This window comes from Ruditapes philippinarum, unplaced genomic scaffold, assembly GCF_026571515.1.
Source record: "Ruditapes philippinarum isolate M1 unplaced genomic scaffold, ASM2657151v2 ctg371_1_1_1_1, whole genome shotgun sequence".
NCBI classification, from domain to species: domain Eukaryota; kingdom Metazoa; phylum Mollusca; class Bivalvia; order Venerida; family Veneridae; genus Ruditapes; species Ruditapes philippinarum.
In genome coordinates this window covers 24,181-38,516 of record NW_026861231.1, presented here as the reverse complement: position 1 = coordinate 38,516, position 14,336 = coordinate 24,181, and the positions used below count along the sequence as shown (strand labels likewise).

The window sequence follows — 14,336 nt, the reverse complement described above, 5'->3', positions numbered from 1 at the left end:
TTGTCAAGCTTTGAATTTGGAACTCACTCATTGTTATTTCTAGGGATTTCTGCATCAAAATACTAAAAACTTGGCAACAAATCAGTAAAGAAACAACAGAATAACATATGAGAATTATTCAGGAGAGCAATGTTCAATGCATACCGTACAATATTATAAAAGTAAATTTTAAGCAATAGCACTTAAATGGGCACCAAAAAAGGGCAGATGCAACCAAATTGGACGAAGGAGGGGGCCAATATAATAAAGAGTACAGGGGGAAGGAGGGGCCAATTTAATAAAGAGAACAAGGCAAAGGAGGGGCCAATTTAATAAAGAGTACAGGGCAATTGAAGGGCTAATTTTAAAGAATACAGGGCCAATGAGGGGCCAATTTAATAAAGAATACAGTGTCCAATGCATATTTGTGCAGTTACAAAATTAATGCAAACACTGCATGAATTTACAGGCTGCTGACTATGGCAAAGGCTGTACATCATTTTCATTTCAGTTAATGTTTTCATATGATCTCTTCTGGCCTCAATTAACTTTGAAATACTTCAATCAAAATGAAGGCATGTTTGGTTACAACATTAACAAGAGCAGAACATAAAATGTAACATGACCTGCACATTTATACATAAAGTCCATGTTTAGGATGCATGCTTCACTCCTTGTTAATGTATCTATAGGTGTCAATACAGCTGTCAAAACTTCAAAATTTGACAAGTAACATGTCTGGTTCACTTTTCGCAGGTAACTTTAGCACGTGACCTATGTTGAGCAGTTTTTTTTCTCTCAACATAATTGAAATATTTAAATCAAACCTAATCCTATCACTGCATTAGTGAATCATTCTATCATTTCATAAATAACAACTGTGTTAATAACTGAATCATCCAGTCATTACATAAATAACAAGTGTGTTAATAACGAAAGTGTTAATTACAATGTACTTAAGAAATATGCGATGATAAATATCTAAAACAAGGCTTTAGGTGCAGAAAAAAAGTCTTATAATTAATCAGACTTTTAACAAGTGACAAATGCATCTCTTATAAAAGGTGACACATTTATAAATCAATTATTTTGTCTCTACCTACATAGCAATTTAAGTCGGACAGTACAGTACGGTATTTAAAGGCATCTTCGAACCAGGCTGCTGCAATAATTTTGCACTGAGGTTACAATATAAAATATTGTTCAATGATACAATAATTTTCCTTTGTTATTTATCAACTGATGAAGCTAATAAAGTGAAATATGTATTGATATCTAAAATTGTGTTTGTTTTTGATCTTTTTGTCCAATATAAAATATATGTAATTTGTAGGTATAATACATGTATGGACAGAGCTAGCTCAAGTTATTTTTACCCTAGTCGGCTATCATTCTTGCCCAACAAATGGTGTGCTTAAGGGCTTTTTATTATACAAATGATGGTCGCCCTTCTAAAGTAAAGACAGACATCTATGTATTATCAGATTGTAAAATCGGTTGGTCTTGCAGTCGAAATATTGAGACTACTATTAACCAAGTGGCCAGTGCAGACCAATATTAGCCAGCACACCTGCACTGTCTGATCATAGTCTGCACTGTTTGCTTTCCAGTCAGTACCTTACATATTCTCATAATTTCCCTGAAAAATGTTGAATCAATGAGAGAAGAACAAGTCCATTTAAGATATCCATGTTGAATTCTATTTTTACATTGAAACACCCCACATTGACACTAGACTAGTCTAAATTCACTGCAGGACAAGTTCATTATACAAATATAGCAGTGTTAGATAAAAACAACTTGAAATATTTATGAGGTGATTAATGCAGAGACAGATAACAGATTATGATATCATGATTATTATTGTAATCTCTATACTGAGAAGAAAACAAAATTGAATAATTAGAATAATTTCAGTTGTAATCTAAGATTGTATTTTACAGTCGCATACAAGCATATTGTGCAATTATGTTCAACAACAACTTTTTCCACTCAATACCTGCATTTCCTGGTTTCAATTTAATATACTTATACCATTTATCAATCTTAATATTTTTCCCCTAATCAAACTTAATATCTTAAAACTCAACACCTTAGTGCAGTAATAGGTTAAGTCCTTCATAATTCAATAGAAGTTAACCAGTTATTGCACTAAGATGACCAAATGGACTGGACATAACAATTAATTATTTTCAGGGAAAATTTCAAAATATATACCGACTGAATATGGAACAGTGCAGACCATGATCAAACATCACAGATGTCATGCCAGTTGATCTTGATCTGCATTGGTTGTAGGTACAAAGAAAGCCTAAAAAATTTCTTTTTTAATCCTGTATTTTTATTGTACATAATACATATAATGCAATTATATGATATCTACATATAAAAAGTAAACATTAAATAATAGTTTTTAATACATTCCAAATTTTTGTGACCAGTTTACTATTAGATCAGTTAGGCTATCGCAATATGAAAGGAATGCCATTAAAGAACCGTTAATATTAAATAAAGTGTTCACTTGAAGGTAGACTGTCCCCCCTATCTTATATATGAATGACCATATTGACCATTCCAAAGCTAAACAAACAACTTCACTGATACTGAAAACTAATTTAAACTGTTAAATGTATGTATAATTGAAATAAAGGTTGCTCTACTGTTTAACAGGGGGGGATACATTGATCAAATATTGGTCAATATTGACAAACAGATTGAAGTATTTGATTTTATAATGGAGGAGCTATGCAATTGTATAGCTAAATGTTTTCTCCCTAATCTACTAACTGATTAAAGCGTGGTTGTGCATCAGTTAGTAGTAAACAAATTGAAATGTCTGCACTGTCAATCCCCTTTTAAATTTATCAAAGGTTTGAATACCAGCCAGTGTATGAAACCAACATCTACAATGCCCTTCCTTGTAATACTTGAAATTATTTATAAACCTAAAATTCTTAAATTAAGGCATATGAAATCTGATACAAACAGAAAATAATTTTTGATACTAAATAACACTTCACTGTAATGTACTGTGTACCCAACAATAAAATTGGTCACTTTTTATCTCTGATTGGAAAAGCCAACATTTCTATACATGACGTGTACATATTTATAAACAATTCTATGTTTTTATATGGTAGAAGAAAACCTTAATGATGCCTAGCTTTGTATAACAACATTTTAGGCGTCAGCAAAAATCTTTGTGTGTGGAATTCTGATTTTCTCTCTAGTATTAATCAGATATATTTTCCTAACACAAGAAGTAAAGCAATGGCTGCTAAAATGTAAATTTATGAAAAAGTACTAGAAAATAATTCAGTTGACTTCTTAACAAGTTTGATAAATATGTTTCGCATACATGTATTGCCAATCACATCATATTTGTACCTCACTTAGATCTCAAGTGGTAAACTGTAAGGACTTAAGGTCCATTTTTGAAAAAAAAAGATTATTATAAGCAAAAAAAATAAATGGTTTATTTTCTTATTTCTGGGATAATTAGTAAATTACTATGTAGTATCAGGTAAAACCACTGATATCTGGGAAGATAAAAACAGATCAAAACATAATAATATATGGTACACTGGTAGCAGAATTTCTATCTACAATGCATTACTCTGGTAGTAAAAGTTCCAACTACAGAAATCAAGTCCTATATATGACTATGTTTCCTTTCATGTGACATTTACCAATGAATTGTTCTTATCACAGAAATGCTTTGAGACCATTTTTATTTGGCAATGTGTTATTTCCAGGGCCTTGAATTGAAAATATTAAAATATTTTGGAATTCAGCTGGAGCAAGCAAATGTTAACCAAGGAAGGAAGGAGATTGCATGACAACTGAGGAGGAAGATTTCATGTTTAAAATTGAATTAAAAGTAACACATGAAGATGATTTCATATTAACGATGACATATTAACAGAGGAAGAAAGTTTGTTGTTAAAGATTCCATGTAAACACAGGAAGAAAATTCCATGTTGAAGAAGAGGAAGAAAATTTAATGATGATTTCAATTTGATGATTTCATATAAAAAGAGGAAGCAGATTGCATATTTAAAGAGGGAAAATTTTTCATGTTCAATGAGGTAGAAAATTTTATGTTAACAGTGGAAATAGATTTCAAAGCATACTGTATTCAATAAGCTATTAACTAAGGATTTCTACAATAAGTTTTTGCTCATTGATGTAACATTTAGGATAACCTTTATAGAAATGACACTTGTCAAATACCACCATTTTTCAAATATCTGGATATTTTATTTGACACTGACCAAAAAATAAACATTTCAAAAATTACATGATGTCCAATTCTTTTGACTTTTTTATTTTAAAGGACCCCGTAAAACAATTAAGAAGGTAGGTCGGGAATCAGTAAATTATATTAATAAGGGTTCGTATAAATAATACTCCCATTTATAGTAGGACCCGCACCTTTTGAGTAACTAAACTAAACTGCAGTTACCATACAGTAAGGTCAACAGCTTCAGTCGTATTTATTACTGTGACAGCTAAAATAACCTGAAGACATTTTGACAACTGTCACAAAATTTGTACACACCTGCTAAAACGATCAAAGTTTTCACTGAAATTAAGAAGCCACGGTTGTTGCAAAATAATCGTTAGATGCAGGTAATAAAATTTAACTTGACAAACAAAAAATCGAAAGGAGACTTACCTTCGTTTTTCGGCGACGCAGAAAAACTTCAGCTTTATTTAAAATCCCTCCCTTGTTATGCTCAGCCATCTTTGTGTATTCATTGAATACTAAACTGTGTCGACAAATTTCATTGGTTTAAATGAAGGTTGTGAGAAAACCCAGGCTATAGTCTGTTTCAACATACCATGTTTACCCAAGCAAAACAGTTATTCGCTATGTACATAGTCTTTATCAACATTTAGGCCTACATATAACTATTTTTATGATTTTATATATGAATGAGGATATATTAATATTTATATCTTATTTATTTTATTATGTAGGCCCTAATGAAGAAAATTTCACTCCTGTCTTACTTCGCGCGCATCCATTACCCTTAAGCACGGGTTTCAAAACCGTGCCATATAAGATTTCATCGCAGACTCATAAATAGCTTTGTGGTTTCATGTCATCAAAAATAAAGTAGTCTAATTTAAAAACTAACTCAGAAATAACAATTTTTTTAATTCCAAATGCTAGCTCCAGTGCGTGTATATTTTTGTACATACATGCATTCAACAAACATTTTTTAAACAAAATCTACCACGGTAGCAGACGGCACAAATGCATTGGCTAATTTGCAAAGATTTCTTTCTGGCAAAATTGCGAATATTTAGCATCCAAGCAGTCCGAATCGCCGTTAGTTACACCACAGGAACTTGAAATTCTATCAAATAACCAATATTTATGATAATTCTCAAAATAGTGAAAATACCCCCTATATACTAATCAAAGCACAGAAGGCGCTGAATTTGTTTGGGTTTCAGAATGTCAGAAAGGTGAAAGTTTTGAGATTATAAACCAATTTGTTTTTGTATAGTGCCACCAATGCTGTTTCAAGTGTTATAACTGTAGTAAATTGGCTATAAGGCTAAATGCAACACTGATATTCATTTCAATGTTTATTTGGCTTAAACAATTAAAAAAAAGAAAAACAAAAAAACATGAGTTGCTTAACTGGATTTGAACTCCAGACCTCTCGCTTCCTAAACGAGGGTGTAACCGTGAAGCCTAAAGAAAACCACGTTATTAATAAGGGTTTGTAACCCATATTAATTTCGAGATATTTTGTTCACGGTAAACGTGTTGTTTAACACTGTTGTGAATACTCATGGAGCTTAATATAAGCATGTACATTTGTAAAGAATAGCACAATTTTAGAAATCTTTGAACAATCGGAACTATTTTTTCTTCCCCGAGAAGGCTCGACAATTAATGCGCCTGTCACTTGACAATCTTTACGCGGTGATCTCCCCTTAATCTTTCGGCGTTAATGTACTTTTAAAGGGAAGTAACCGCTTCGAGGAGTTTGGACTACTTTCGGATTTTGCAAATAAGCACATCAGGGTCTGAAGTTTTGCTACCATTATTTGTTTGGTCTGACGAACCAAACAAATAAAAACCGTTGTTTTGTTGATTTGTTCGCGGTAAATTATGTTGGGGTTGGTAAAGGCGTTTCATTCCTTGTGTTTTTCATACTATATTGGGGAATATTTTGCATATTATCGTTAATATTGATAGAATTTCAAGTTCCTGTGGTTACACCAATGAACTTTTTTCTGAGGTCCGTACTTTCAGTGTCTGAAAGGATGAATTGACCCTCATTAAGCATAGACTAAATAGAAAGATTTTTTATCATTCCCCATACATTTCTCTTTTTTCACATTTCGATTAGTACATAACATAACTTCTAACGCAACATTTTTGTATTCCAATATTGTAAATTTTCTAAAAAGTACTTTTTAAATAAAAAATGCAATTAATATGTATACAAGTTTAAAAGCATAAGAAATGCCGTCAGTTTTATTTCTAAAGTTTACTATAGGTGTCATATTATAGTTTCCAAAAAAGTTACCAAATAGCTTATTACCTTGACCATCTTAAGCATCTGTTGTATTGTGGTGATCAAGTAGGGCCTATTTGTATGGAAGTCAAAAATCTACTGTTATTTTGCCTCACCGAATGCTAATTTCTTCTGGCCCCGTGTTCACAAAGATTTAAGGATCAGGATCAAGATCAGGATCAAATTGAAAACCTCTAATATTCTTCATTTTTTATCCTCATAGATTAAATATCTAAAATTAATTTGATAAAACTGGACTTGCAGTAGCAAATTAATGAAATTTTAGAATAAATTTATTGTTATTTTTACAAGATACGGACATTTTACAGTTGATCCAAATATTGATCCTGATCCTAAAATTGATCCTTATTTTGATCCGAATATTTTTGTATTTGTTTTGTTATTTGTTAATTTTATTCCAAAATAGTTTGATTTCTTTGCAAATCAGCAGTTTTTTACATTTTGAATATTTACTATTTTATTCCAGCAAAACACAATAAATTTTAGTAACATAAAACAATGGAAATAAAATCAGGATCACTTGATCCTGATCCTGATATTTTCTTTGTGAACTTTGCGATAAGATAATCATCTAACATACTCTAAAAATCCGAGGAAAAAAAATCGTGTCTGAGGCATAAAGTGTTTTAAAGATCCTGTAATACAATTTTTTTATGGTTTTAAATTATAAATATGATGCTCAAATTAAGATTTATCAATATTGTAAGTTCCAAAAAGCATTATTTAGAAAGATATTACCGACTTTAACATTTCATGTAAATAAAGGGAGGTAATTAGAAATTTATTTTCTATAAAGTCTAAGTCAAATTTTTCAATAAGAAATGAATGCATATATTTCAATGATTACATACAATGTATAATGTGCACAAATATTTGCAGTACATATTTTACATATTCTTCGATGTTTGAAAATTGTTTTATTAGCATTATTATATACATATATAAAATTTTACTGAAATGTAGTATACAACCTCAATTATAACATACAGGGTCTTTAAATGGCACCAAACTTTTGCACTGACAATCCGCAATGAAATCGGATTAGTGAGGAGGTCACAGCGGGCATCCGAAAATTACGTATTTCTTTCAAAACTACGAGAAGCAAATACGCCCAGATGCTTCGTCGGCACTTGGTGCCCATGTTTCACACCTTGCAATCCTGTAAAGTGGAGACTCAAAGCTATAGCAAAAGCGGATGTAGAGTGAATAATGGGTAAATTTCTGTTGTCTTCGGAACATTGTGCTTTTTACGAAATTGCATTTTATATGCTTTGGACTATATTTTTTCAAGCATGTTCATACAGACCCGCCTCAAAGCATAGTCTCTCTTATACTGAAGTAAACCTCAGCCACCAAGCTATTGCACTGGTGAGGTGGACGAAATCGAACCAATTAGAAGGTAATGGCAGACTCCTATAATTTGCGTACCCGGTATTTCTTAAAAACTACATAGAATTTGTATATAAAATGTATTTACAGAAGAAATTGTCGCGCAATCTAAACCGTCTATGTCACGCGGGCCTCTGGCTTACATTGTCATATTGTGACGGAACTAAACTACTGCGCTGGTTAATTTTCAATGTAATCAGAACAATGGATGAGCCATGGTGGGCTCCTTTAACGATATACCGTTTATTTTATATAGAGAAAGAACAGGGAAACGCAAATGTCACTTGGTCATTTAACGGCGAGGTCCATATGTCCTATGTTACAGGTAGTAAAGATGATAATCAAATCTACTGCACTGGCTAGTTTGCAACGGGATTGGACCAATGTGTACATGACGACGAGTTCTTAAAAATGGTTAACTTCTTTTGCCAAAATGCCATCTGATCAAAGAAAATGTTTAAAAAGGCGGCTAATAAAGTTTTGGAAAGCCAGACCTAGTGCCATCCAGCTGGTTTACGGAAGGTCGGTGGTTCTACCCTAGTGCCCGCTCGTACCTGAAAAAATGGCCGGAGGGGCACCTGGGGTCTTCCTTCACCAATAAAGCTGGAGAAAAAATCGACGGAAAAATCTCGGCGGGACGCTCTAGGATGGCCCGACTTGAGTGTACGGCAGCCCATATGGGCTTTCCGGCGGCGACCTTAAATAAACGCATTAAAAAACAAACAAAAAAAAACAGACCTCATGCCATTGACCCATGTGTAAAATCGATGGATCGGTGCGATGCAGACGTAACTCCTTCATTTTGTAATATAAGGTACATACAGCTGTTTCGCATCAAACCCTCAAAATATATTCTGTGTTCTTATATTGTCATAAACTTGGGTCTCCAAGATTTTTCCTTTTCGCATTTCTACAAAGCAACGTAAACTTCACACACCAGAAGACGAAATTGCCTCGCAATCAGAACACGAAGACACAATTTAAAAGGTCAATGTCACGCGAGCACGTGCGAGCTTCTTATTAAGCTAGCGCTGTCTTATATTTCAATACTGTGAAGAAACTAAACTAAGCAGGCTAGTTTTGAAATGTAATTGGAACAATGGTTAGTCATTGTGAGAGAGAAAAAAGTTGATTCTAACACAATTTCGTAGAGAGAGATTACATAGATTAATTACATTAATGTCATTTGGCATAGATGTATATTGCGGCAAACAGAATCCATTAAGCTATTGAACTGGCTAATTGGCAATAGAAAGTTTACAAATGGGTTCTGGAATATATAAAAAAAATTCTTTTATGAAAACACGTAGAATTTATATACAAACAGACAAGAATTGCCACCCCAACACAAAAACCTATGCAATACGGACATCTCACGGTCATGTTAATGTTTCTTTGGCCGTGTTTTGACATGAAGATTGTTTTCCAAGCTATTCCAATGGATAATTTGCAACGAAATAGGACCATTTAGTAGGTCACGTCGGACTCCTGAAAATTTTGTTTTTCGTACCAGAAGATAAAATCGCCGCGAAATCTAAATGCTTATGCCGGACGGGTATATGACGGCCATGTTTCTTGGGACCGCGTCCTGTGTCTTATATTGTCGTAATATGGAGAACTGGTAAGTTTGCAATATAATCGGAACAATGGGTCAGTCACGGCGAGTTCCGGAAAATGGTGCTGACTACGAAATTTCATTGAGTTTATGTAGTGAAAGAACAAAATCACGTTACAGAGAAACGTCAAAGCCATGCGGCATCTAATGGCCTTATTTTGTGATAAAGGTGATCATCTCAGGTACTGCACTGGATAACTGGTAACAAAATATTACCAATGGGTAACTAACGATGGACTCCAGAAAATTGGTTTTTTTTAGGAAACTTCGTAGATATTTTAAACTTGCAGGCAACTGAGATTCTAAAGTCTAATGTTGCCATGGAGATGGGTCTCCAAGCTATTAAAATGGATGATATACCACGAAATCGGACCATTCAGTAGGTCTTGATGGACTCCTAAAATGCGTTTTTGTAGAATTCATATACATGAAGACAAAGTGCTATTGCACTAGCTAATTGGTGACGAAATTACGAGAATGATGTATTATTGTACGAAAATACGTAAAATTTACATACTAGCCGGCGAATTCGATTTGCCAAAAAAAAAGAACATATGTATTCTCAATTGTATACATAAATTTACATTAGAGCAGTCAACATTTTTTTTTTAAAAAAAATGGAAAAGGTTGAGGACTAAATGTATATGATTTGTTTGAAAAATGTAATATTTCAAAATATACTGGAAGAGAGAATACGCGTTTTAATGATTTTAATGACAGTTTTCTACAGAAAGACATTTGAAAGAATACCATTCTGGCTCGGATGGGTGTGGTGGAGTTAGCTAAAAAGAAAGCAGTCTAAAGTTGTTTTTATGTTAAGGGCGTAGGTGTAGGTGGCATTGGCACATAAAGGACATACAAACAAAAATTAACAGCTATTATCACCTGAACTCTCTAAATAGTACAGACCAACTTTTGTAGGTTTAATTCGCTATCAGATAAGAAAATTATAACTCAGGCCTAAGCAAAGGCTTGGCAATTTGAAATCCACCTAGTTAACTAATACTAGTATCAGGCATTAAGGTGTTAAAGATGGGATTTGTTTTTGTACTTTGCTTGTGTTTGTCTGTCCGTGTCTCTGCTGTAACACAGCTGCGTATGTATATTTCAAAATTATATTTCGTAACGTCTGCTTATTTCAATGATGTATTGTGATACATGTACTAGAAACAACCTATAAATACATCACTTTGAAGTTCTTATTTTATTTGATTTTCGGATTGTTCTCAATTTAGGTTATTACATATTAATGATGGCGTTAAGTTATAAAAAAAATGAATTATTGGTCCTTTGTTTACATTGTACAGTAACAGTACTGGCATCTAAAAATAATTACTTATCAGTTGTTACAATTAAGTTACGTCAATCTTTTAACAAAGGGGTGCGGTGGCCTAGTGGCTAAGGAGTCTGCCTCTCAACTTAAGGATCATGGGTTCAAGCCCTAATCGGGTCACAACCATGTTTCTTCACATGACACCAGTAATGGTTGGTTCCAAAAAGCGGACTCGAAAGTTATTAATATAAGTTACAAGAACTGTTTTTCGAAATCGAGCTTAAATAAATACATGTATGTTTAAACCGTACTTTCAAATTGTCATCATCTGTCCAACAAAATTTTTAGGGCTTTGACTCGCTTTAACCAGCGAACTTTCGAAACATTTAGGTCTTTTTATGTCCTTTGTATCCGGCGAAAGGATGCCTTTACATGATACTTGAAAATGATAAGATGGGTTTTACACTAAATGGAACAAGGGCGAGAACTCAAAAATATAAAATGTTGATTAGCTCGCTTTAATTTTCTTTCTTTCTTTTTAGACTCGTGCGCAGATGTCTACACATCGGACCTCACCCGGACTAGCGGTGAATACACCATATCTAATAGACAAGGTCAAACCTACCATGTATACTGTGAAATACACGACGGTTACGGGTACACGTACGTTTCTCCGGCCACCAGCGTGCCTGTGAACATCGCTGACCTTGTGAAAGGCAGTAACAACAGTCATGTTCTCATCAGGGACTTGAGAACAAACGGAAAACAATATGTTGCGTGGCTAGAGCAGATTTCTAGATTAGCCAGCACTCCCCTGTCTATACAATACAATGCTCACGCGAACTACAACGGCATTTTGAACGCTAATATGGCCCCATACATATACGTTGGCTTCACCCCAGCTGCAAAAATACACATGGGTGAAGTGCACGGCTACAGGTGACGTAACTTCTTTAATAATGACGTTAAGTCTGCCAACATAAACATTCTAAGCATTTTCAAGTTAATAAATTCATTTTTAAACTTGTAAAAATAATTTAGGCAATACACGTACATGAACTCCCTCGGCATTAGTCAGGACACCAGCAGCTGGTCCGCAGTTCAAGTTCTGGTCTTTTTTCGCCAGCCCAAGTCTTCAAATCTTCTGCTCACGCTGAGGGGAAGTAAGAAGTCGACATATTCCGCATCTTATCGTGTCTTGTATAGGTCGGCATGAGCAGGAGCAAGACCAATCTGATCACCTCGGCTATTATGCTTAGCGACAGACTCTTATCCGAAGTATACAGGAAGAGCCGGTGTTTTACGATTGAAGCAAGACATCATTTTGTCTATTTTCTTATTAATTAATGTTAAAAACGGAAAGAGACGAAGTCTTCCGAATACATAACAGCAACAGATGAACGCAATACTCAATGCTGTCACGAGCAATTTGTGGAAATTGCAAACTTTCAATTTCTTTACAAGTAATTTATATTTTTTAACATCTATTTAGATATTTCTTCCCAGAACGAATCATTTTAATTGTACCAAAGAAGACTCATGCAATCCGTTTGCTTTCATACTTTCACAGGGTTAACGGACATGACGTCACGTACACGAACTGTGACGGAAATCCAAACAGCTACTTCGCTTTATTATTTAACAAGAACAAAAATGCAGTAACAAATTATGGTTCGGACAGTACTTTGATTCATCAATGGGTAGACGCAGCCAATGAAGTACCGCCTAGTGAAAATATCCCAATATCATACTTCTCAGAATATGAAACGCATTTCGGTGGGTGTGGCGGATTTGCAACAACTCACGTAATTCCGCACGTGCAAGGGGCTGCTCTTGGAATTAGATATAGTAAGATTTATAAGTCTCAGTTTTCAATAATAATTATTACCTTTGTGTGTAAATATATAATCACAAACGTTCATGTTTATAAATGTATAAAGATTTTCATGTAGTTGCATGCATATCACAGAGTATTTCTGTAAAGTAAAACCATGTAACGGATCAGTCGAATCTATTTCTTCATACAAATTTCAAAATTTTGTCTTTCCATCACCTTAATCGAATAAATGATTAACTGCTATTAAATTTAGAAGGACTTATTCCGTTATTGCACTAAGGTGACTTTTTCTTATATGTCGTTTGACAGATGTCGTCTGCCCAAATCCTCCTGATATACAAAACGGTTCAAAACGCGTGTCTGGAAATCTGTTTGTTGGAAGTACAGTAACGTACACTTGTGACATAGGCTACAAAGTTCTTAGAGGAGACTCAACTCGTACCTGCTCAAAAACTGGTAAATGGACGGGGTTGACGCCATTTTGCGGACGTAAGTTTTTATAGTATATTTAGTCTAGATATGTCCTATCAAATTTCTTTGCCTATACTGCATTTACATGCACAATCTAAGATTGTTCCCAATAAAATACATTTGGGTACAATGTCTGCTGCGCCGAAGCACACATCCGGGACACATCATTAGTTTCGTATTTAAAATCTTTTTTATACCACTGCTTACTTTTTATATAGTTTTTAACATTTGTATTTACGAAAATGAAAGATGAAAACTATGTTGAAAATAAACTTGATATCATATGTTTTTACCTATTGCTTGAAGAGTTTCCGTGTGACAGTCAACCGTGTCAAAATGGTGGCTTTTGTTTTGCATCGGAAGGCTCCACCTATGTTTGTGAGTGCCTAGAGAATTTTGCAGGACAGAACTGTCAGAACAGAATTCAAAGTGGTAGGAAATAATATAAATATAAATGAAGTAATAAAATACTGGTTCTAACATACATGTTTTATTTTCTATCCTAACTCTAACCCTTACCCTAAACCTACCACATCGAGTCTCTAAACCTAAACTAAACGGACTGTCTCTACAATCTTAGGCTGTTTATAGGAGCGAAGGTTAAAGTTCCGAGGCCTCACAAAGTAGGTTAAACCTCACTTTGCATTAGTTAAGTTGACACACTTACCTCGGTAGGTGAGATAAACAAACTCACACACACAAACTGAGGACATGTGTAACGTTTTAAAGTGGATTTATATATTCAATGGTTAAAGAGAGTATCATTCAATCAAAATCCATGCTTAAGTTTTTGGTCTTTGACTGCTACAATGTACCTATAATTATCAATAAAACATGTGTGAAGTCTCAAATGAATCCAATCATTTGTCTATGAAATATTTAAATGCATGCAGAACATCGCCGACGCCAGGGTGAGTAGGATAGCCTGAATGTGGTTACAACAGTCGGGCTAAATATGAATATAGACAATATAGTATATCAAATAAAATGAGCAAGACGTCCGTGGCCGAGTGGTTAAGGTCCCGACATGGACTTTGGATTCTTTCATGTGAGGAAGCTATCCACCTAGCTTACGGAACGTCGGTGGTTCTACTCAGGTGCCCGTTCGTGCCTGAAATAATGCACGGAAGGGCACCTGAGGTCTTCCTCCACCAGTAAAGCTGGAACGTCGCGATATGACATATATACTGTGTCGATGTGACGTAAAAC

The 14,336-nt window shown here is 34.3% G+C and overlaps 2 protein-coding genes across 2 annotated transcripts in view; one reads left to right on the top strand and one right to left on the bottom strand.

Annotated features, from left to right (window-relative positions):
* The window catches only part of LOC132714965 (myc box-dependent-interacting protein 1-like), a 65,055-nt gene extending 60,249 nt beyond the window's left edge, over nucleotides 1-4,806 (bottom strand). Inside the window, exon 1 of the mRNA XM_060697908.1 lies at nucleotides 4,658-4,806. Coding sequence (XP_060553891.1) covers nucleotides 4,658-4,726 — 69 coding nt within the window. The 5' untranslated portion in view covers nucleotides 4,727-4,806. The remainder of the gene's footprint in view (nucleotides 1-4,657) is intronic.
* A 5,689-nt stretch (nucleotides 4,807-10,495) lies between these two features.
* On the top strand, nucleotides 10,496-13,576 carry LOC132714967 (uncharacterized). The gene is made up of 5 exons (XM_060697910.1): nucleotides 10,496-10,642; nucleotides 11,362-11,758; nucleotides 12,390-12,667; nucleotides 12,966-13,145; nucleotides 13,434-13,576. The coding sequence occupies exons 1-5, from the start codon at nucleotides 10,579-10,581 to the stop codon at nucleotides 13,568-13,570; spliced, it is 1,056 nt and encodes a 351-aa protein (XP_060553893.1). The 5' UTR covers nucleotides 10,496-10,578; the 3' UTR covers nucleotides 13,571-13,576.
* The last annotated feature ends 760 nt before the right edge of the window (nucleotides 13,577-14,336 follow it).

Excerpts from the sequence above, each read along its gene's own strand:
- LOC132714967 (XM_060697910.1), top strand. The coding sequence starts at position 10,579 with ATGGGATTTGTTTTTGTACTTTGCTTGTGTTTGTCTGTCCGTGTCTCT. Across the intron at positions 11,759-12,389 it reads GGTGAAGTGCACGGCTACAG|GGTTAACGGACATGACGTCA; the intron begins GTGACGTAACTT and ends ATACTTTCACAG. Across the intron at positions 12,668-12,965 it reads TGCTCTTGGAATTAGATATA|ATGTCGTCTGCCCAAATCCT; the intron begins GTAAGATTTATA and ends GTCGTTTGACAG.